General features: G+C 48.6%; 1 protein-coding gene across 1 annotated transcript in view; it reads right to left on the reverse strand.

Moving 5' to 3' along the window:
- Positions 1–250: 250 nt before the first annotated feature.
- TRAP1 (TNF receptor associated protein 1) overlaps positions 251–24,910 on the reverse strand; it is an 80,023-nt gene continuing 55,363 nt past the window's right edge. The window contains exons 10-18 of the mRNA XM_077827627.1: positions 24,742–24,862; positions 24,449–24,518; positions 15,595–15,742; positions 11,908–12,093; positions 10,142–10,280; positions 9,030–9,115; positions 2,233–2,378; positions 1,743–1,815; positions 251–1,113 (exon numbers count right to left, since the gene is read on the reverse strand). Coding sequence (XP_077683753.1) covers positions 1,012–1,113; positions 1,743–1,815; positions 2,233–2,378; positions 9,030–9,115; positions 10,142–10,280; positions 11,908–12,093; positions 15,595–15,742; positions 24,449–24,518; positions 24,742–24,862 — 1,071 coding nt within the window. The 3' untranslated portion in view covers positions 251–1,011. The remainder of the gene's footprint in view (positions 1,114–1,742; positions 1,816–2,232; positions 2,379–9,029; positions 9,116–10,141; positions 10,281–11,907; positions 12,094–15,594; positions 15,743–24,448; positions 24,519–24,741; positions 24,863–24,910) is intronic.

Consider the following 24,910-nt stretch of genomic DNA (forward strand, 5'->3'; position numbering starts at 1 on the left):
AGTTCAGCTCTTATACCCTTAAGGACAAGAATAAGGGTTCATACCAAAGGACTTGCCTCCTATCTTCCTTCCATTTCCCTCTATGCTGCCTCCCCTAATCCACTCATGTTCCCACCAGCAGAGGGAACCCTCGCCCACCATTCTAGGATCCTGCTGCCTCTCAGAACTGGGGACTGTCTGAAGGGTTAAGAACTATCATTCTATCAGACCTGGGACACAGCATAGAACAAAATGAGGCAAAATCCCATGATGAAGGTACCTTGAAAGGAAGAGGAATTTATTTAACATAAACAAACAACAGAGATTACCAGGGGCATGCAAAATTATACCACAAGGGAAGCAAAAACCCTGGAAACTGTCCAAAAAGTCAAGTGGTCTTGTCAAACATTTCCCCAGCTGCAGGGATGAGTTTAGTTATCCAGCAGCTGAGCTACCTTACCCGCTACACTACTCTGTTGACAGATCGTTGTTCCATTAGTAGTACCTGTGTTTGCTAATGGCAACAATCTATCCTTGTGCCTGCTAAGCCCTAGATGCCAGGCAGAGGTGGAGGTTTCCTGACAAGCTAATGCATTTTGCTAGTGCGGAAGGCTGGTGTTCTGAGCCCAAGGGCTAATTCCTGGGTGGGCATATGGGGAGCTAATCTGGACTCCTGGTGTCAACTGCTCTGTTGGGAAAGGCTGTTTCTAAAATCAATATGAAATTAAGACTTTTGGGCCAAATGTAGAAATCCTGGCAAATCATTTTAGCAGTAATCTCCAGGTTTTGTCTCAGCAGGACGATGGGACTCTGTGTGGGCAATACACAGTCCAGTAATTACAACTGCAACCTCCCTATAAAGTGAAACTTGGAAGCATATTTAGATGTCACGCAGAGATGCAGATATTCTACCCCATGCAGCAGAGTCTGGGAACAGACAGATGTTCCAACAGTCAACAACAAAAGCAGTTGTGCTGGAGGAAACAGTGATTGGCATCTGGCACAGAGCTTGCCCTTTCGATCAGTTTGGGCTCAGTGTTTTTCCAGGGCTTTGGTAAGGAGTTCATTCAGACGGCTCACCATAGGTCTGGGGTCATCATTCAGTCCTGCTGCTATCATGGCGTTCTCATAAATCTGAGTGAGACAAGGGCACAGAGAAGAGAAGGAATGTTATTAGCAGCAGGAGCCACCTTGGTATGAAATGGAGAAGTGCAGCTCCTCTGTAGAAGATCATGGGATACACATCAAGACACATCTGGGGGGATCATATGATAGGAAGAGGTGCTGCCCAGGGATTCTCTCCAGCACCCCGTGCCCCGGAGTGCATGTGAGTGTGACGTGCCATTTGGAGTCTTGGTCGGTTTCAGACAGACTTTTGAAGTGGGGAGGGGATGGTAAGAGCCATCTTAAATGCCAGGTGCTTCCAACAGACAAGCCTATGAATTCTCTCTGCTTTTTCCCTCCCTGCCCTTCTTTCCCAAGCCCAGTCCACCCCGCAGCGTGAACAGCATAGCTCCTAGCTCTGCACCAGACATGAGTTGCAGTAGGGTCAGAGTGGGTAACACTGAGCCACGTTCCTGGACGACATCACAACATTCTCGAAAAAATGGACCCTGGGCCATGCAGGACTAAAAATACCTAGAATGGGGACCATTGGGTGTATGGTTCCAGCTGGTCAGGAGGACAGCCTTGGCCCACTCCCTTACTGCCCATTGATATGGCAGCCTGCCCAGGGAGCATGGTGATGCAGACATGGCTCTCACCTGATCGAGCAGCAGCTGGGCCAGGTCGGGCTGGCTGACCCTCAGCTGACTGAGTTTCTTGATCAGCACATGCCTGCAACGGAATGAGAGATCAACACAGCGTCGCAGTGCCCCTTGGACGCATGACAACACCACTGATCACAAGAGGAGCAAGGCGCTATGGAGGAATAGCAAAATGCCTCCCTTATGGCCAAAAGTTCCCTTCTCTGCCTATTTACCTGTGAGCTTCTCCCTACCTCCTTCCACATCCCAGCCCCATAACCTGTGGGGTGGATAATGCAGAGGGTAGCTGCTGTGGGACCCCCATGAGGCTGGACATCATGTGAGCTTGCATCCGTCACTGTGCACAGCTCCACAGGCCAAGACACAGCAACATAACTGCAGCACTTAGAGAACGGAGGATCCCAGCTGGTTCAAGTTCGCCATGCCAGCCGGTGTCTGCCTTTGCACAACATCCAAGCTGAAGCGCTCTGGCTCTGCCCCACCTCACCCCGTGTTTATCTCCAGTGTGGGCTGCAGGATCTGGGCACGCTCCTCGTTGGTCTTGGCCAGCTGCTGCATGCGCAGAAAGTGGCGGGCAGCCCCCATCTCAAGCACAGTGATCATGGCCGGGTGGGTGTCCAGTCGTGGAGTCACCTGTCAGAGGAACAACAAACAGTGATGGGATGGGAAATGCAGGCAGCTCAGAAGTCAGGGATAACGAAGGGCTCAAAGGCTGGTTTTCGGCCAAGGAGGAGGATGTCTCCTCAGTGCAGAAACTACACAAAACTCCAAGAGAACTGACACCCACACTCAAGAAACTGCCTACAACGGGGTGAAAGCCCACGGCCTGAACAGTACCTTTTTGAGTGCGTGTGTGTGAGTGAGAGAGACAGACAGACACTGAGCACAGGGCGGGAAGCTTGGATGATATGGGTCTAATTCTGCCTCTGCCGTTAATCTCCCTACCTAAGGGTATGTCTACACTACGAAATTAGGTCGATTTTATAGAAGTCCATTTTCAGAAATCGATTTCATATGTCCACATTAAGTGCATTAAGTTGGCAGAATGCATCCTCACTACCGTGGCTAGCATTGATTTACAGAGTGGTGCACTGTGGGTGGCTATCCCACAGTTCCCGTAGTCTCCGCCACCCATTGGAATTCTAGATTAAGCTCCCAATGCCTGATGGGGCAAAAACATTGTTGCGGGTGATTTTGGGTACGTCGTCAATCGCCCCTCCCTCTGTGAAAGCAATGGCAGACAATCGTTTCGCGCCTTTTTTCTGTGCAGACGCTGTCAGGGTTCCCTCCCCACTCTGAACTCTAGGGTACAGATGTGGGGACCTGCATGAAAGATCCCCTAAGCTTATTTCTACCAGCTTAGGTTAAAAACTTCCCCCAGGCACAAATACTTCCTTGTCCTTGGATGGGTACTACTGCCACCACCAAGTGAGTTAGACAAAGATTCAGGAAAAGGACCACTTGGAGTTCCTCTTTCCCTAAAATATCTCCCCTATCCCCTTCATCCCCTTTCCTGAGGAGGCTTGAGAATAATATACCGACCAAATAGGTTAACAAAGTGAGCACAGACCAGCCCTTTGGGTTTTTAGGACACTAAAAACTAATCAGGTTCTTAAAAACAGAACTTTATTATAAAAACAAAATAAAAGAAGCACCTTTGTAAAATCAGGATGAAAGGTAATTTTACAGGGTAATCAAATTCAAAACACAGAGGATTCCCCCTCTAGGCAAAACTTTAAAGTTACAAAAAAAAACCCACACAAAAAAACCAGGAATAAACCTCCCTCTTAGCCTAGGGAAAATTCACAAGCTAAAAACGCATTTTCCTTCCTATTACTTACAATTTGTAATCTTAGATGCTTACTTCAGGTATGGCTTTAGGAGATGTATTTTCCCTGCCCTGCTTCCTCGCTGACCCGGAGAGAACACAAAGAAAAACAAAACAAAAACCTTCCCCCATAGATTTGAAAGTATCTTCTCCCCTTATTGGTCCTTTTGGTCAGGTGCCAACCAGGTTATCTGAGCTTCTTGACCCTTGACAGGCAAAGGAGGGATTTTATGCTACCCTTAGCTGTATGTTTATGACAGACACCATACCTCGGCAAGCATGGAGCCCGCTCAGCTCAGTGTCACCGCTGCTATTATGTCCTGGGTGCTGCTGTCAGCAGACGGTGCGTACGACTGCTAACCGTCATCATCCACCGCTTCCGTTGCAACTCTGCTCTCCTGCTCTTGTAAATGAGCTCAGTCTCAATAGCAAATTTCTCCATGTTATCATCATCCACCGCTTCCGCTGCAACACTACTCTCCTGGTGCCATGAATCCACCTCGCAGGTCCTCTTGTCGTTCTATATAAATATCTATTCTTGTGGCATCCGTCATCATCCATCGCTTCTGCTGCAACTCTGCTCTCCTGCAGACGCCATACCACGGCAAGCATGGAGCCCGCTCAGCTCACCGCTGCTGTTGTGAGCATTCTAAACACCTCACGCACTATCCTGGAGCATGTGCAGAACAGGGCTAAGAGACGCCAGCACGAGGACGATCTTGATGAAGACATGGAAACAGACGTTCCTGAAAGCATGAGCTGTGGCAATTGGAACATCATGGTGGCAGTGGGGCTGACTGATACTGTGGAACGCTGATTCTGGGCCCGGCAAACAAGCACAGACCGGTGGGACCGCATAGTGTTGCGGGTATGGGATGATTCACAGTGGCTGCGAAACTTTTGCATGCGTAAGGCCACTTTCCTGGAACTCTGTGAGTTGCTTTCCCCTGCCCTGAAGCGCAGGAATACCAAGATGAGAGTTGCCCTGACAGTTGAGAAGCGAGTGGCGATAGCCCTGTGGAAGCTTGCTACGCCTGACTGCTACCGGTCAGTCAGGAATCAATTTGGAGTGGGCAAATCTACTGTGGGGGCTGCTGTGATCCAAGTAGCCAATGCAATCATTGACGTTCTGTTATCAAGGATAGTGACTCTGGGAAATGTGCAGGTCATACTGGATGGCTTTGCTGCAATGGGTTTCCCTAACTGTGGTGAGGTGACAGACAGGATGCTATCTTGGCACCAGACCACCTTGCCAACCAGTACGTATACCGCAAGGGGTACTTCTCAATGGTGCTGAAAGCACTGGTGGATCACAAGAGAGGTTTCACCGACATCAATGTGGGATGGCCGGGAAAGGTACATGATGCTCGCATTTTTAGGAACTCCGGGCTGTTCGAGCAGCTGCAAGAAGGGACTTAATTCCCAGACCAGAAAATTACTGTTGGGGATGTTAAAATACCAATAGTTACCCTTGGGGACCCAGCCTACCCCTTGCTCCCATGGCTCATGAAGCCATACACAGGCAGCCTGGACAGTAGTAAGGAGCAGTTCAACTATAGGCTGAGCAAGTGCAGAATGGTGGTAGAATGTGCCTTTGGATATTTAAAAGCTTGCTGGCGCTGTTTGCTGACTAGGTCAGACCTTAGTGCAACCAACATTCCCATTGTTATTGCTGCTTGCTGTGTGCTCCATAATATCTGTGAGAGTAAGGGGGAGACTTTTATGGCGGGGTGGGCGGTTGAGGCAAATCGCCTGGCATCCGATTTTGAGCAGCCAGACACCAGGGCGATTAGAAGAGCATAGCAAGGCACACTGCGCATCAGGGAAGCTTTGAAAACCAGTTTCATGACTGACCAGGCTTCGGTGTGACAGTTGTGTGTATTTCTCCTTGATGCAAACCTGCCCCCTTTGTTAGTTTTAATTCCCTGTAAGCCAACCACCCTCCCCCCTTCGAAATAAAGTAACTATTGTTTTGAAACCATGCATTCTTTATTAATTAAAAAAAAGGGAGATAACTGACAAGATAGACCGGGTTGGGGGCGGGGGAGGGAAGGACAAGTCCACATTGCTTATTGTAGCCACTACAAATCAAACTGTTTGAATGACAGCCTTCTGTTGCTTGGGCCATCCTCTGGAGTGGAGTGGCTGGGTGCCTGGAGCTTCCCCACCCCACGTTCCTGGGTGTCTGGGTGAGGAGGATATGGAACTTGGGGAGGAAGTCAGGCGGTTGTACAATGGATGCAGCGGGGGTCTGCGCTCTTTTTGGCTTTCCTGTAGCTGCACCAGATGCTTCATCATGTTCGTTTGCTCCCCCATTAGCCTTAGCATCGCCTCCTGTCTCCACTCTCCTGCCTATGCTCTTCGCGCTCACTTAATGCTTTCCTAGTCTCTAACACTGAATGCCTCCATGCATTCAGCTGTGCCCTATCAGTGCGGGAGGACTGCATGAGCTCGGAAAACATGTCATTGCGATTGCGTTTTTTTCACCTTCTAATCTGCGATAACTTCAGGGACAGAGATGATAGGGGAGCCTAGAAACATTTGCACCTGGGAAGAGATAAAAAGGAAGAGTAAAATTTACGATGGTACATTTCTGAGAACAAAAGGGAGACTCTTTAACAGTGAATCAAGCAATTCACAGCAGACAGCACATGTGCTTTAGGTACAAGGTCGCATTTTGCCTTTTATATTGCGCACCTGCCGGTATGGGGACACATCACACACGGCTGGGCAACAGAATCTGGTTTCCATTCAGCCATGGTAAGGCAAAGGGTACGCAGGATTGGCTTCTTACGCATAACACATGGGAATGGTTTCAAACTGCAGCGCCATCCCTTCCCATAGCAAGCAATGGATTGGGTTTCACATTTAAAAGGAGGAGCTGCAGTTTTAGGGTGGATGTGCAGCATACACCTCCCTCAACCCCACCGCGTGGCTATTCTCCGGGATGATCCCTTTTAGCCAAGCGCAAAGAGCCCAGCATGAACAGGGTCTTTTTACTGTTCCCTTACAAAAATTCACCTATTTCAACCAGGTGACCATGAATGATATCACTCTCCTGAGGCTAACACAGAAAGATATAGACCGAATGTTGCTTGAATGTGACCAAAACCCAGGACCATTTGCTGCCATGCTTTGTGCTGCAGTGATTCCAGAATACTTCCAGAGTACCTCCAGGAGAGGTTCATGGAGATGTCCCTGGAGGATTCCCGCTCCATCCCCAGACATGTGAACAGACTTTTCCAGTAGCTGTACTGGCCACAAATGCATCCCAATTCTTCAGGGCAAATCAAACATTAAACACTATTGCTTTTAAACCCTGTACTGTAGTTACAAATGTGCACTCACCAGAGGTGCCTTCTCCAGCTTCAGGGTCAGGGATCCCACCTTCAGAGGGTATTGGCTCCAGGGTGATGAAAAGGTCCTGGCTGCTGGGAAGAACGGATTCACCGCTTGCCTGCGGCGCATTCTCCTCCTCCTCCTCTTCCTCATCCACAAAATCCTCCTCCCTGTTGTGCGAGACTCCCTCCTTTCAGGTGTCCACAGACAGTGGTGACAGGGTCCCCTCCTAGAATGCTGTGCAACTGATCATAGAAGCGGCATGTCTGGGGCTCTGACCCTGAGCTACCGTTTGCCTCCTTTGTCTTTTTGGTAGGTTTGCCTCAGCTCCTTAACTTTCACGCGGCACTGCTTTGTGTCCCTGTTGTAGCCTCTCTTCAACATGCCCTGTGAGATTTTGGCAAATATATTTGCATTTCTTTTTTTTGATCGGAGTTCTGCCCGCACAGATGCTTCTCCCCATACAGGAATCAGATCCAGTGTCTCTCTTTCGGTCCATGCTGGAACTCGTTTGCGATTCTAGGAGGACTGCATGGTCACCTGTGCTGCTGAGTTCGCCACGCTGACCAAACAGGAGATGAAATTCAAAAATTCCTGGGGCTTTTCCTGTGTACCTGGCTAGTGCATTGGAGTTCAAAGTGCTGTCCAGAGCAGTCACAATGGAGCACTCTGGGATAGCTCCCGGAGGCCAATACCGTCGATTTGCATCTGCACTACCCCAAATTCGACCCAGCAAGATCGATTTTAGTGCTACTCCTAGTGCTACTCTCCTCCAAGGAGAAGTACAGAAGTCGATTTTAAGAGCCCTTTAAAGTCGATGGAACGGGGTTGGTTGTATGGTTGCATTAATTTTAAAATCGATCTAATGCGGCTAAATTCGACCTAACCCCGTAGTGTAGGCCAGGCCTAAGAGTTGCTACAGTGCCCCCCCCCACAGTATGTAAGTGCTCCACTGACTCCTTTTCTCTGACCTCAAGCCAGTCACCTACCTACACTGTACAGAGGCAGAACAATTAAGATCCTCCACCCAGAGGGGTGTATACGTTTGTGAAGCAGTCTGAAGATGAAGCGCTGTATCAGTTCACTCTACTGTTTACAGAGTGAGAACTTGAAGAATTATTCTACCAACAAACATTATTGATCACTCAGCATGTTCACTATTAGCCTAACTACTCCTTGGTAACCCAAATGTACCTGAACAATCCGACTACAATCACACCTCTGAGCCAAGCCAAAGAACTGGTGTCTGTAGGAGCACATCCTGGCCTCTAGAGCGCTTTCCTGTGTCCTGGAGTGGTGCTGCAGTGGTCCTTTCAATCTAACAAACCCTCCAGCCCTTCTGGTGTCAAGAGAATCTGTCATCTTATGCAGCCTAGTTCTCTAGCTAAGTCACTGCTCAGTCTATCTCCTTTTGTAGCAAGCAGAAAGGTCCAAATATAAGGAACTCGAAGTCCAGCGGTCTTGGACTCACTCCTCTGACCTTGACTAACGCTCACTGTCCTTGACTATTTTCCATCTCCCTTCTTAGTCTGGGTATGAGGTAGGAGGACCCAGGCCCCCCCACTCTACTGGGCTCCAGCTCAGGACCTTTGTTTGGCACAGGCAGAGTTAACCCTTCTCAAGACACTTGCTGTTCCCTACCTCTTTGGGCTTTACAGCCTCTTGTTCTGCTCCTCTCTCTCTTTGGAGTGTTGGCTTCTCTTCTTACCATTTTGTTATCACGAGTTTCTCTCTCCAGTACCTCTGTCTCTCTAGCAGCCACCCTGCCCTCCTGCCATACAGCCCTTTAATACTCCCAGCTGCCGTGGGGCTGCCAATCAGCTCAGGCTGAGCAGACAGACAGACAGTCTGCATTAGCCCTTTGGTTGCACCTACATGGCTAACTAGACAAGACAGACAAAGGAATGGTTCTTACACCCATTTTACAGGTAGGGAATTGAGGCACAGAGAGATTAAATGATTTGCCCAATGTCACATTGAAAATCTGTGGCTGAACCCACATCTTCTGGACCCTAGTTCAGCGCCTTGACCACAAAACCATTCTTCCTCTTTTCAGAGGTTATGATCTATACAGGTCTTTTCTACCTTTAGCTACTAGAAACCTATAGCACATGTACCTTAACACTGGTGACTCGAGAGCCCAATGCATTCCTCATCCAGGCCATCAGCTCCTCAGCCTCTTTCTCCGTCAGGCGTTCTGCAGCTGGGGAGGAGGAGGATGGGTTACATTACAGTACTGTCTGTCACTGGGCAGCACTGTGCTTTGCTCCTGAAAAGCAGCTTTGTCCTTTCTCATATCCATCCATCTGCTCTCTTACCAAACAGAGATGCAGAGATACGGCACCATGCCGAACGCACAACCTCAGCCTGCATCATTCCAGAGACCACCCCATACATAAAGAGGGCAAGCTTATTCCACCCCAATCCCCACGCTGCAATATCACCCCTGGGATCAGGAGTTTCTGCTTTTAAAATGAAGCTGGCTTTAAAACTACGATAGATCAGAGGCGCCCATGAACTCACTATGCAATATTTTAATCACTGTTTTAAACTAGAAAACTGCTTGGGTCCTGTCCACACCAGGGCCTGCTCTCTTACCAGACAGGGTTTTGACCCCAGTGTAGACAGGACAACGTTAGATTTCTTTTATTTTAAAGAGAAGAATTTACATCTATGCTATAATGCTCCTGCTTCATGGTTCTTGGTGTTATTATTGAGAATATAATCAACACTTCATAGCCCTTTACAGTCACTGGCCTCATGAATCCTCAGTGGCCCACGGAGCTTTGTAGGACAATGCAGGCTGGCTAAAAGGCCTCCCAGAGTGGGCCTGCAGCACTGGTTGGGGAAGGGACACTGCATCCCCACCCACTCCTTCTTCAGGGAGGGTGGGGAAGTAACAGGAAAGGAACTTGCAAGAACTGGTGCTCAGCAGCTTACAAACCAAGAGCAGGCACTATACAAACAGACAGCTGCCCAGGTCAGGGGCAGAGCTGCCACGGGGGCCTCTGAGCACTGCAGAGGCAGGATGCTAACTAGAGAGAGTTTGCTCACATGCCTAACAAAGGCAATGCTTTCTTGAGGGAGGGCACAAAAATAGGGTATTCTCACTGGCTACCATCTTGGCTGCCATGTGGGAGGCTCAGCTCCACCTGGCTGCTGAGCTGGAGAATGTAGGTGCTGAGCTCAAGGCCACGCACTGGACGTGCTGGGGGAAGGGATGCTCTACCTGGGCGGCTCTCCTCAAACTTCTCTTCCTTATAGTGGTCAACAACGATGTCAGTCTCTACTGAGATCAGCTTCTTCTTGTCAAACTCCCGAAGGTGCAAGAGTGTCAGCTCATCAAACTGCTCATAGCAGAACAGCACCTGTATTGGAAAGGACAGTAAGCAACACGGTGTCCAGTGATGAACAGGATTGCCAGCAGCTCATCAGAGCTGCAGGGACAATAGCCTCTTCCCTTTCCCAGGGTGCAAAGCTGTGCTAGCCAGCAAGAGCATCACAAGTGAATGCTGGCAGATCCACCACTGCCCGCCCCCCCGACACCCTGGCTCCCCAGACACACACAGCAACTGAACAGGACAACAGGTTTGTTGATCGACATTGCTGAGCTCTGTGCAAACCCTTCCCCTTGCAGCAGCAGTTCCCAAATGGGGTCGTGCCACAAGCAGATGGGGTCACGGCTGTCCCTAGTGCGCAGAGGACATCATTCTGCTCTGCACAGCGTGACCTCACATGTATGGTGCTTGCAAGGTTATAATACATGGAGGATATCATTTTGCTCTACAAAGTGGCATCCTCCGCACAGCATGACTTTGCACGCACCATACGTATGAGGTAATGCTGTGCGGAGGATGCCACTTTGTAGAGCAAAATGGTGTCCTCTGTGTGGTGAGACCTCATGTGTATGGTGCGTGTGCAGTCATACAAGGGGGGAGGATGCCATTTTGCTTTGCAAAGTGGCACCCTCCATACAGTCTGTGACCCCAGGAGGAAATGGTTCAAAATGGGGTCATGCCGGCAAAAAGCATGGGAATCCCTGCCATGCAATATCCACCCTGCCATGACGTACAATGTCTCAGCATGCACAAAACAGCCTTCTGTGAAAAGGTCTCCTCTTTGCAGGGGCAGTGCTGAGTCAAGAAACTGCTGATTATAGATACATCTTCTCGTACTTCAGTGTTCTCCAGATTTCATCCCTACCCTCTACCACAGATCCCTAGCAGTCCCAGGAAATGGACTGTGTGGAATATGCCCACCTGATCCTATCAGATCCCTGCTCAGTGCCCAGGAGAAACTGAACATCCCACAGGGTTCTGCTAATACGCGTAAGGTGAAATTCCCTCCTGCCCCAAATGTGAAGGATCCCAAAGTAGCCTGGAGGGGCCTGCAGATGGAGAATTCTTGCTGCCCTGGGGAGGAACTGTGAAAGGTGAGGAGGACCATCCTAGGACACCTGGAAAAGACCAAAGGCCCAGACACTGACCTGCTCCTCACTCATCACCCTGGTACAGGCATTGCAAACCAATGGCTGGGCTCTGAGGCAAAGCAGCTTTACTGCTGTGGTGTTAAGCTGAGAGAAGGGCAAGAGCTACAGTACAGACCAATACTAACTCATACGTTTGTGAGGCTCCCACTGCCCTTCGCTTCTGAATAAAGGGACAGCTCTAATAATCCCCTCCCTACCGCAGGGTGAATATCTGAGGCCAAGAGGAGGCAGAGGGCTGCTAAGCTGCACCGGCCCCGCAGAATGACTGAAGAGGAAGTAACATATGCAGAGGGCAGGGAGCAACGTATCTCAAAGGTTGTCTCTCCTTTGCAGCAGATCTGCTGTAGCCAGCAAGCCCATAAAATACACCAGACACAGGGGATCCTACAGAGAGGAAGCTAGGCCTGGCAGCAGAGACAGCACTCTGTGGTGCTGATGCCAATTGGCAGCAGCAGAGGGCAGCATACCACTGCATCCTGCTGAGACACAGTGCATTGCTCACCCACCTCCATATCCTTTTTCTTCATGGCCTCGAAGTATGGCGAGTGCTCGGCCAAGTGTCGATTGGGCGCACACAAGTAGTAGATATTTCGGCTCCCTGCCTGCATGCGGCTGGCGTACTCTGTCAGGCTGGTCAGCTGGCCTGCAGGCAGTGCTGAGGACTCGTAACGCAGCAGCTTCGCTATGTCCTCCTGGGAGAGGAGATTTACCTTGTTAGAGGTGGAGTACTTGTGGCACCTTAGAGACTAACAAATTTGTTTGAGCATAAGCTTTCGTGAGCTACAGCTCACTTCATTGGATGCATTCAGTGGAAAATAAAGTGGGGAGATTTTATATACACAGAGAACATGAAACAATGGGTGTTACCATACACACTGTAACAAGAGTGATCAGGTAAGGTGAGCTACTCTGAAACTTGTTAGAGGTGTGAGATCCCTTGCAAGGGGCTGGAAACCTGCTTTGGTTTCTGCCCAGGTCTCCTGCAGTGCCAGACAGTACAGAGCAGCTCCTTGGGGGCAGAAGGGTCATCAGAGAAGCTGGAGGAGCTTCTCCCCCATAGCACAGAGGGAAATTTGGTTTCTTTAGAGGGTGTTTTTATGGCACTTGTCCCCGCAGTAGTTGAGCACCTCAGGGTTCTGCACAGATCTCTGAACTACCTTAGCCAGCAGGCCAGGCTGGGGCAGTGCAGCCACTCTGCACTCAGAACAAGCATGGGCTGTCAGTAGCTGTTTTACTAATGTGGGAGAGAGGGGTGCTGGCCAGGAAACCAAGATAATCCACCATGCCATAGGGCTTCAGCCCTCCCACGAGCAGACAGAAGGGAGCTCAGTCCAAGGACCGAGGAAGAGGAGGAAACTCTCCTCTGCACTTTACAAATCCAAGTGATTATTATAGTTTGAGGCTTCGCCCAGCCATCTCATACTGTAACCCACAGGGACCAACAAAGCCTAATATGAGCAACTGCCTTAGCCACTATGCAAGGTGGGTGTATGGGTAACTATAGCTTCTAATATGGTATATACATGTCAGCAAAAGACTGGCAATATTTGCCATAAACACCCAGCCCTGTTAGCAGGCGCTGATCCTGCTACAAAAGGGTTAAGTGGGTTCTGCTGACTCACTGCCCTTCCTGGATACAAAGGAGGTGGGAATAGCCCTCGAGTGTGGGCTAAGCAGTCCTGAGTGAGGAATCCTGGGAGAAGCAAAGCCTGGGGAGAAAGGCTGAGCTGAACATTATGTTCTGTTCTTGTTTACATATAGATTCCAAGGCAAGAAGGGACCACTCTCATAATGAAGTCTGACCACCTGTGTAACACAGGCCTGAGACCTGCCCCACAATAATTCTTACAGCAGAGCTTTTAGAAAAACATCCAATCTTGATTTAAAATGGTCACCGATGGAGAATCCACCATAACCCTTGGTAAATTGTTCCAATGGTTCTCTATTCTCACTATTAAAAAAATATGTTTCACTTCCAGTCTATATTTGTCTTGCTTCAACTTCCAGACACTGGGGTGAGCAAACTATGGCCCAGAGGCCAAATCTGACCCTCCAGAAGTTTTAAACTGGCTCTCGAGCTGCTGCCAGGGAGCAGGGTCCAGAGCTTGCCCTGCTCTGGTGCTCCAACCAGGGAGCGGGGTCAGGGGCTTGCCCAGTGCATACGGCTCCTGGAAGCAGTGGCATGTCCCCCTTCTGGCTCCTATGCAAAAGGGCAATCAGGGGGCTCCGCATGTTGCCACCACCCCAAGCACTGTCCCCGCAGCTCCCATTGGTCGGGAACCGCAGCTAATGGGAGCTGCAAGGGCAGCGCTTGCGGACGGGGCAGCGCGCAGAGCTGCCTGGCTGCACCTCTGCGTAGGAGCTGGAGCAGGGACATGCTGTTGCTTCTGGGAGCTGCTTGAGGTAAGCACCGCCTGGAGCCTGCCCCCCTGCCTGCACCCCAACCCCCTGCCCCAGCCCTGATCCCCCTCCCGCCCTCCAAACCCTTCGGTCTCGGAGCACCCTCCTACACCCCCAACCCCTCATCCCCAGCCTCACCCCAGAGCCTGCACCTCCAACCGAAGCCCGCACCCCCTCCTGCACACCAACCCCCAATTTCGTGAGCATTCATGGCCCACCATACAATTCCATATCCAGATGTGGCCCTCGGGCCAAAAAGTTTGCCCACCCCTGTGTTAGACCCTTCTCTGCTAGACTGAAGAGCCCATTAGTAAATATTTGTTCCCCGTGTAGCTACTTATAGACTGAAATCAAATCACGCCATAACCTTCTCTTTGCTCGGCTAACTAGATTGAACTCTGACTCTATCACTGCAAGGCATGTTTTCTAATCCTTTAATCATTCTTGTGGCTCTTCTCTGAACTCACTCCAATATATCAACATCCTTCTTAAATTGTGGACACCAGAACTGGACACAAAATTCCAACAGCATTCAAACCAGTGCCAAATACAGAGGTAAAAATCACCTCTCTATTTCTACTCAAGATTTTCCTGCTTATAAATCCAAAGATTGCATTAGCCCTTTAGGCTACAGCTTTGCACTGGAAGCCCATATACAACTAATTATCCACCACGAGCCCCAAATCTTTTTCAGAGTGGCTGCTTCCCAGGATAGACTCTCCCATCCTGTAAGTAGGGCCTCCATTCTTTGTTCTTAGATGTATACATTTAACCATATAAAAAACACATATTGAGAGCCCTGCAAATCTGCAGATATCTGCTTTATATTCACGGATATCCACATACGTGGACCATCTTTGCAGATCGGATGCAGATACAAATTTTGTATCCGCACAGGGCTCTACATGTATTGTTTGCTTGAGCCCAGCTTACCAACCCATCCAGATGGCTCTGTGTCAGTGACCTGTTCTCTTCATTAGTTAGCACTCCCCCAATTTTTGTGTCACCTGCAAATTTTATCAGTGATGATTTATGTTTTCTTCCAGGTCATTGATAAAAATGTTGAACAACACAGGGCCAAGAACCAATCTCCGCAGAACCCTACTAGGGACACACCCACTCAATGAGGATTCCTATTTACAACTACATTTTGAGTCCTGTCAGTTAGCCAGCTTTTAATCATGTGCCACATTCATTTTATATCTTTCTAGTTTTTAAATCAAAATGTCATTCAGTACCAAGTCAAATGCTTTACAGAAGTCTATTACATCATCACTATTATCAGCCAAACCTGCAATCTCACCAAAAAAAGATATCAAGTTAGTTTGACAGGAGCTATTTTCCATAAACCCATGTTGATTGGCATTGATTATATCACCCTCCGTTAATTCTTGATTAATCGGGTCCCGTATCAGCTGCTCTATTACCTTGCCCAGGATCGATGTCAGACTGACAGACCTATAATTAGGGAAGTGGGAGTATTAATATTCATATTAATAAAACCAAGCCCCAGAGCGAGGGCATGTTTACTCTGTATAGTGTGTGGGCTGTGTCTGAGAAGGGATGGGGAATGGCACCTGTACACATCCCCCTTTCTAAAAGCTTGTAGGACACTGTGGAGGTCAGAATATTTTGGAGGATCTGTAAAATTCCAAAGGACCAGGCACAAAAGGCCACGAGCAAATGGTAGGATCCCCAGAAGAGAATCACCTTCCCGCACCACTGCCTTATCCCCAGTCTGGGCAGTAGTCTGCACTCTTTCACACCAGCCAGACACTTAGTATGGTATGTACCTTGACGTCCTGCTCTGCTATCGTCACAATCCCCTCTCTCATGAACAGCCCGTAGTCTTCAAAGAACTTGGCATATTTCTCAGGGTCCTTCTTGCTTTGGTCAATGAAAAACTTGATCAGCCTCTTCTGCAAAACATCCCGGAGTTTCCTGCAGGGAGAATAAGTATTGTTAAAAGCAGTCGATAGGCCAAGATGTTCAATGGTTTTAGGTTAATGTCCCTTTCCCTGTATACAGTCATGGGTTTCCTACACAAGGGTTGGCTCAGAAAGAACAAAGGAGAACTACCAAGCCACAGCCTTCCTCCTCTCACCCCATCTTCACATGGGATCTGAAATCGGTTTCCACTCTCATCTCAGGTAGGGGCAGCTCTTGGTGCTAGAGACGGGGTAAGGTAGTATCCCAAACCTACTGCTGGAGCCTGGCTCCTCCTGACCTAGAAGACTCCACCATTCTGCACTGCACAAGGGGTTTAGTGCACTCTCCCAATAGGCAGCTCACCCCACACCTGCCAAAATCAAATGCAGTGAGGAGGTGGCTATAATGTAGTCATTTTTGGGGGGTGGGGTGTTCTTAACTAATTAAGAACATATACAATGATGGAGGCTTTTTATCTTCCAATTAAGGAGAATTATTCTGATTACTGTAAAAAAGCACCTATTCTAAATCTCAAAGCACTTCAACAACAGTAGAATACATGATGCAGCTGCAACACCAAAGGCAACAACCCCACCTCAGGCAATAGAATACAAAATAACACCCTGACCTCTCTCTGGCCACACTCAGCCATGACAGGAGCCTTGGTCTGTTGTCCTTTCGGACACATTGTAAAGAGGAGTGAATTCCAAATTCAAGGGCACTCTTAGAGAAGGCCGGCCTTACAGTGCTTGGCTCTGTTGACCCTCAGGGCATGGTGTAAAAGCCGATCTATTTGGTCAGACCTTTGATAAAGGGGTAACTGTAGGCGTGTTATGTATGTAGCTTAACATTGCAGCAAGTCTGAAAAGAGGCCCAGAACACAGTCCAGTATTAGGAGGATGTTATGAAGTACATATTTCAGAAATGTATGCACAATAGATGGTGTTACTTTAGCGTGGGCCCAGCCTCCCTGTGTCTGCAGCTGACTTCTTGATGTGTTTTAGAACCTTTTACTTTCCAATCAGTGGACCTGTTGGGAAAGTCAGAGGGCCCTAGATACTAAATTCATTCTCCCAATTTCCAGCCAAGCCTGCTGTAAGTCAGTCTGTACCGTGGATGATACAGGACCCAAGAGGGAACCCGGCAGGTATTCAGAACATCCAGCAGATTGTGACACAGAACATTGCCCCAGCAACCATGAAATGTGACTGTTGCAAAAGTTTGCTCTGGAGTTGCTCTTAATCACCCTCCCTTGTTCAAAGTGAATGAACTCACTAAAGGAAAGGAGTGGTTACTCACCTCATGTAGTAACTGGAATTCTTTGAGATGTGTGTCCCAGTGAGAGCTCCATTTCCAGTGCACGTGTGTCTCTGCACCCTTGATCTGAGATTTTTGGTAGCAGTGCTTGTTTGGCCCACGCATGTGCCCCCTCGCAATCCTGCACCCTGCACTGAGGATATATAGGTCTGTGCAGGCGAATCACCTGTAGTTTCTTCTCTATCACAACGTCCCACAAGGTAAAATTCCAAAGCAGAGGGGAAGGAGGGCAAGTAGTGGAGCACTCATAGGGAAACATATCTGGAAGAACTCCAGTTACTGCACAAGGTGAGCAACCCATCCTTCTTCTTCGAGTAGTGTTCCTATGGGTGTTCCACTTCAGATGACTCCAAACCAGTATCCCCACAAGGAGGGGGGAGTGTCAGAACAACATCCAATACCAAAGACAAAACTGCACTGCCAACTGCAGCATCTGATCTAGAGGCGAGAATTAATAGCTGGAGAAAGTACATACAGAGGTCCAGGTTGCAGCTCTGCAGATTTCAGTGACTGGACCGTCTTTGAGTAATGCGACAGATGTAGAGTGTGACGCTGCAGAATGAGCCAACGCTCTAGAACAGTGGTTCTCAACCGGGGTACAAATATCCCTGGGTGTACGCAGAGGTCTTGCAGGGGTACTCAACTGATCTAGATCAGAGTTTCTCAACCTGAGGGTCGTGACCCCCGGGGAGGTGTCACAGGATGGGTTTTCAGGTGTTGCAAGTGCGGGGTCGGCATTAGGGGTGGCAAGCAGGGCAATTGCCCAGGAACCCACGCCACAGGGGCCCCACCAAAGCTAAGTTACATGCTTCAGCTCTGGGCAATGGGGCTCGGGCTTCAGACAATGCTAACATGTGAAAAACAGGCTCAAGTATCACACTGAAATGTAAGTATAATATTTATATTCCAATCGATTTATTTTATAATTATGTGGCAAAAATAAGAAAGTAAGCACTTTTTCAGTAATAGTGTGCTGTAACACTTCTGTATTTTTATGTCTGATTTTGTAAGCAAGTAGTTTTTCAGGGAGGTGAAACTTGGTATATGCAAAACAAATCAGACTCCTGAAAGGGGTACAGTAGGCTGGGAAGGTTGAGAACCACTGCTCTAGAAAGAGGTTGAATGTCAGCAGACACATAATTTGAAATAAAACACCTCAAGATCCATTCTGAGAATCTCTGGGTAGAGATTATGGATCCCTTGCATCTTGTCACAATTGAAACAAACAATCTAGGAGACTTTCAGAAAGGTTTCATTCTGTCCAGACAGAAGGGTAACACCTTTCTGACATCTAAAGTATCGAAGGCAGAATCCTGCTTAGTCCGAGGTGGTTTCAGGAGAAAACCTGGAAGGTGAATAGTCTTGTCTATATAAAATTCAAAGGACACATTGGGTAAAAACTTGGGATGTGGTTATAATGATACCTTGTCCTTAAAAACACTGTGAAAGAAGGATCTGCCATTAAAGCCCCCATTTTCCAACTCTCTAGGCAAAAGTGATGGCTACCAAGAAAGCTGTTTTCATTGATAGGTGAACCAATGAACATGTAGCTAGTGACTCAAAGCAGTCCTTCGTAAGAACAAAGATCAAGTTCCATACAGGAGCAGGTTCTCAAATCTGTGGAAATAGGTTCATTAAGCCTCTGAGAAACCTTGAGATCGTGGGATGAGAAAAACAAACAAAGAAAAAACCTTTTATCAAGAAGTGAAAGGCTGTAACAGCCGCAAGTGAACCTTGACCAAGCTCATATCAAGACGAGATCTTTTGAGCTCAAACAGGTAGTTAAGGACAGAGGATAGAGAAGAGTGATCTGGAGAAACTTGTTGAAGGATACACCAGTGATGAAATCTCTTCTGTTTCTGAAGGTAAATGTCCTTTTGCTGTTTAATAATATCCATTGTACTTCTGCTGAACAGGGGGTCTCTATCCCCAAAAGTCATTTAGGAGCCATGCCTGAAGTTGCAGAACTTGCCGATCGAATGAGATAAGGATACCAGACTTGTCTCAGCCAGATCAGTGCAATTACAATGAATCTAGCCTTGTCTTGCTTGATCTTGTTCAGTACTTTCAAAAGTAACGGTGGTGGTGGACACGCATGAAGAAGACCTCTTGTCCATGAGATGAGGAAGGCATCCCCCAGTGATTAAGGGTCTAGTCCCACTCGAGCAAAATTTCGTGTGTTGGTGGTGGTTGCAAAGAGGCCCACTTCTGCGAACCCTCAGGTTAGAAATATGCTGTTGAAGATTTGCATGTCCAACTCCCATTAGTAATTCCGAGGAAAATGCCTGCTCAGGTGATCTGCCATAGTGTTCTGCATCCTCGGAAGGTAAGAAGCTGAGATGATTATCTGGTTGACTATGCACCAATTCCAGAGTTTTAGTGCTTCAGCACAAAGTGAGAAAGAATGCATCCCATCCTGAGACTGATGTAGATCATGCAGGCCATGTCGTCTGTCATGATCTTGATGGACTGGGCCTTGACCAGAAGAAGGAAATGAATGCAAGAATGTCTGACTGCCTTCAACCGTAGATGGTTGATGTGGAGAAGCTACTTTTGGACAACCATTTGCCTTGGACTGTGTGTGACGCCAGATGTGCATCCCCCATCCCAAGAGGGATGTGTCTCATGATATGACAATGGTAGGAGGATCTTGACTAAATGAGACTTCTGCATAGACCTTCGAAGGTCTCTTGTATCAGCTGAGTGTCTGTAGAACCAAGCGAGGGACAGACATATACTTTCTGGGCATATAGACTGTCTTGAGCCATCCCTGGAGGCACCGAAGATGTAAACTGGCATCTTGAGTTACGAAAATGCAAGATGCCATGTTCCCTAATAGTTGGAGAGAACTTCTTGCTGAGGTTTGAGGACTGAGCTGAATCCTTGAGAAGCTGGGGCAAGATGGCAAGGGATGGATCACTTGAAATTGTTCCGTTTTATTCATTCTCTCTGAAGCATCTGACACGGGTCGCTGTTAGAAGATAGGATACTGGGCTCAGATGAACCACTGGTCTGATCCAGTATGGCTGGTTTTATGTGATTCTTTAGGGCAACAAATCTGTTCATATGTAGGTAAACCCTGGCTGTCACCACATCCAGAGAAGCTCCTATGAAATCTATCCGATGTGCTGGTGTAAAAGCAAATTTCTCAAGATTGAGCCAGAGGCCTAAACTGTGGAATACCAACCTTGTTGTTTGTACTGCTGACCATATCTCTTGATAAGATCAGTCCCCTGAGCAACCAATCATTGAGATAAGGGAGGATGATTATCCCCAGATAACGTAGGTAGTAGGGATATAAATATTGGTTAAAAAAGTTAACCGGTTAAACGATTAAATTGTTTTGTTTAACCGGTTAACTGAGGTAGCTGGGGGGCCTTGACACTGTGAGGGTTGGGGCCAATCCAGCTGGGGTTGGGGTCCAGCCACCTGGCTCAACGCAGCATGGCCAGGGCAGGTGTCCAGCTGGCTGGCTGGTGCAGCCAGGACTGGGCTCCCGCCAGCCAGATGGGGGCCTGCTCCGGCCCGAACTGGGTCCCACCGGTTCAGCTGGTGTGGTGTGGCATTGCCGACATGGCAGGGCTGGGGCTCCTCCGGCCCAGTTGGGGCTGGGGTCCCTCCCACCAGCCTGACGCGAGGCTGCTGGGGTTAACGGTTAACTTTGGTTTAACCAGTAAGCCTAATGCTTACCGGTTAACCAGTTAACCTTTTACATCCCTAGTAGGTAGGTGGCTATGACTCCCATGATCTTTGAGAATACCTTTGGGGCAGAGGAGAGGCCAAAAGGGAGCAAGAGGTGCTGGTAGTGGTTGAGGTTGACTATGAAGCAAAGAAACCTCTTGTGAGAGTGGTGAATTGCAACATAAAAATAAGCATCTTGAAGGTCGAGAGTTGCAAACCAATCCCTGCAATTTAGGGGGAATTATAGCTGCAAGGGTCACCACCCTGATTTTCTGCTGTTCACATCACTGTTCAGATGTCTGAGATCTACTATTGGTCTCCATCCTCTGTTCTTTTGGGGAACCAGAAAGTACTTGGTATAAAACCCCTTTTCCCTGTGCTGAACGGGGACAGGTTCTATAGCTCCTAAGCATAGAAGAGAGGCCACCTCCTGTCTCCGCAACTGAATGTGAGATGAGTCCCTGAAAAGGGACAAGGAAGTGCGGTAGGTGGGAGGGAGGGATAGAAGTGAAATGGATGGAGTAATTAGATGTTATGGTCTCCAAAATGCATTTGTTGGTGTTATGCTGTTCTGCGTAGGCTGAAATTGGGAGATGCAGTATCCAAAAATGGGGGGATGCGGACAAAATGGTGCAGCAGTAAATCCATATGCAGTGGGTGGTTCACACTCTCGACCAAGCCATCACAACTGGCACTGGGACAATGCAAGTGGCTGGGATGAAGTAGCTGTGGCCTCTTGGTCACTGGTTCGGGTGGCTGACAGAACCTAGAAAAATGAGCTGGGTGAGAACTCTGTGCTCTCTGAGATCCGCTTAAATTATTATTTGCATGGGTATAGATCCCGAGGGATCTAAGTGTGTCCCTCGAGTCCTTCCAAGTGGGAAGGGACAAGGGAGTTGTCCTTAGACTCAGAAAACAACTTGTGACTGATGAAAGGAAGGTCTTCTACAGTAGATTTGTAACTCCCTAGGGAAGCCAGATTGCTGGACCCAGATGCTCATTGTATATTGATAGTGGTCGAAATAGAGTGGGCTGCAGCATAGGCTGTGTCTAACGTGGCCTGTAATAGCATCTTTGCCAAGAGCTGGCCTCCATTTATGATGGCCTTAAATTATTGATGGTGAAATATTCAACAAAGGTATTAAATTTATTGTAAAGCTGCTAGTCACGGTTTGACATAAGCACCTGGTGATTCACTATCCTGAATTACAATGTTACAAAATCTACTCTGTGACTGAAAAGATCAAGATGCTTCTGCTTCTTGCCTCAGTTTTGTGCTGCCTCCCACGTTCTTTAACTGCATCTACATCCAAGGAATTCAGTGTTGGATGTGAAAATAAAAATTCTGAACCCTTACATGGGAAGTTGTATTGTTTGTTGGCCTATTTGCATGTAGGAGGTATCAGGGCAGGAGTCTGACAGATCATCTTAGCTGGCTGTATTGGGAATGCCACACATGTCACAGATGAGGTATGTAAAAGGTCCAAGAGTTTATTATAGGAGTCTGGACTTCCATAAGACGAATTTGAAGTATATCTGTGACATGCTTCATCAGCTTCTGGAACTGTCAAAAGTCATCCACCCTGGAAGGCGGTAGAGGCATTACAGCCTCATCCGGCAATGATGAGGACATATCTGTGTGAGGTGTCACCTTGTCAGCCTTGCCTCCTGTTCTTCAAAGGTCTCCTCTACAGCTCCAGGTGTCCTCTCACAGGGGAGGGAAAGGGCAACCTCCTAGGAGGTTGGACCAACTCTACAGGATGGTGCTGGTCCCACAGCCACTATATGGACAACAGGATGGGTTGAATGGACATTGCACAAGTCTCCATGGCCTGGGGTAGCATCGGCTCTGAGATGGGTGATGAGGTGTAGGTTGGTCCCAGCTTTGTCCAAGTCTTCTGACCAGGAAGGTGGGTCTTGGAGGAGGGAATAATGATTCATCAGATGGTTTAGAATCTTCTGATGGAGAGAAAGAGGATTCCAGTTCCAACGGCAGTACCAATGAGGCTGCTGGAGGGAAGTCATAGCCTGAAGATGGAATGAGAGACAGACTCCTCCTGAAGACTGGCTCCGCTCGTGGAGTTATAACCCTTCTGAAAAGGGAGACTCTGGGTATGGGACAGCGAAGATGTCCGCAAGAGGCGCCTAGGTCTTGGCTCTTCCCAGAACTAAAGGGATCCAGTCCACCAGAGCTGCAGCAGAGACAGTCAGTACCACAGCCACTGAGAACAAAGACTGCACATGGGTAACTGATGCTCTCGATGATCGGTCTTCATCAGTGCTGGTGGATTCTGGGGTTTCTGTTTGGAGGTAGTGCCACCAGACTTGTGTGGACTTTCTTGTCATGCTTCTGAGACGTGGGACATCCTAGGTTCTCTTCAGCTAAGCTTATAGACTTGTTTGGTTTAGGCAAGGCTGAATCCAACTTCTTCAAAATGGATATGAAGGAAGTCTCAGCCTCATACTTATGAGCATGCTCTCTGCTCTCCTAACAAGATTCCGCCAAGGGATCTGTGGGGGTTGACTCCTTCGCTCCCAGGTTGGACCTCATGGCAGGAGATGCACTCCTTGTTGAATCAGGCCAGTGTACAATGGAGGGAGGGACGTCCTCTGGCCAGGGTACGATTGCGGCATCATGCCCTTTTCCATTAGGTGCATCCGAAGGCGAAGTTCCCACCCTTCCTGAGTATGGCTGGAGAACGAGAAGCAGATACTACAACTTGCTGCAATGTGGGCTTCCTTGAGAGAGTGCAAGGAGCACCGGTGGTCATCGCTGACCAAGAGGGATTGCGGGAAGAAAGCACAAATTTTGAAGCCTGGAGTACTGGGCATAGTCCAGTACCGAATCAGGGAACAGAACAAGGGGTGAAAGAGGAGTGGCTCTCCAGGCCAGGAAGACTAACTACAAAACTCTATAACTATCAGATAAAAACCTGAAAACACTAGAATGATAAAAACTATTTACAGATAGCCAAAACTGTGGACACTGGAAGTTCTGACACAGACAATGAGGCAGTGAGAAGGAACTGAAGAGGTGGTCAGTTTGCACTGTCCTTTAACTGCTCAGTCAGGGGCATGAGGTGAGCCAGGGTGCATGGTCCGAACCAACAGACACTGCTTGCAAAATTCTCCATCTCTGGGCACATGCATGCCCCATAGTGGAATACACATGGGGACCACTCGAAAAACTGGAGCGCTTCACGATGTATGTCCCTATGGGTGCTCCATTACCTGCCTTCCTTCCACTCTGCCTCAGTTTTCCCTTGTGGGACTTTGTGGGAGAGAAGGAACTGAGGGTGGTTTGTCTGCGCAGCCCTACATGTCCTCGGTGCAGGGCATGAGGGGGAGCAGGTGCATGCATGGGCTGAACAGGCGCTGCTACCAAAAATCTTGGCTCAAAGGCGCAGGCGCACCAGAAGCGGAGCGCTCACAGGGACACAACTCAAAGAAGAAGCTGGCTGGTGCACAGCAAGTTAACACTCTGTCTACCATGTCTGGTTGAGAAACACCTCATGGATGAGAGAGTTTGGAGCTTCTCAGGCTACACAGTATCAGATTACACACAGAAACTCTTGTTAATGGGAACTGCACAGCTCACCTGCCAGGTCTTGATCTCAGTTGACATCCTATAGCTTTATCACCACCCACCCATAGACAGGTTAGCATTCATGCACTCACCAAAATCCCCTCCCCTGGGAACCAGCCCCTCTGTCTGCTCACCTGATGAGGGTGCTCTCCTGCAGCAGCTCCCGGCTGAGGTTTAGAGGAATGTCCTCACTATCGACAACACCTAGAACAAACAGTGGCAATGAAGTGACTCAAGACTAGGATACAACTGGACTCAGAGGACTCAGCCTTTTGCTAACTCCTCCCTCCCCACAAATCTCCGGCAGATGTCTCATGTCACTATCCTGGCTGCCTTCCGAAATCTGCCTCCACTGCCCTAAGTGACACTCAAGGAAGGTGCTGCTGCAGCCTGTTGCACTCTCCTGCTTGCTCCCTGACCAGCCTACCTCTGAGGAAACGCAGCCATTTTGGCAGAATGTCAGCAGCTTTGGTTTGGATGAGGATTTTGCGGCTGTATAGGGCAACACTGGAGCCCAGCTCCCTGCTGACATCAAACATGGATGGTTTCTGTGGAAGCAAGAGGGGAAGAGGTTACACCATCCAAACCCAGAATGC

This window comes from Eretmochelys imbricata, chromosome 10 (assembly GCF_965152235.1).
Source record: "Eretmochelys imbricata isolate rEreImb1 chromosome 10, rEreImb1.hap1, whole genome shotgun sequence".
NCBI lineage: Eukaryota > Metazoa > Chordata > Testudines > Cheloniidae > Eretmochelys > Eretmochelys imbricata.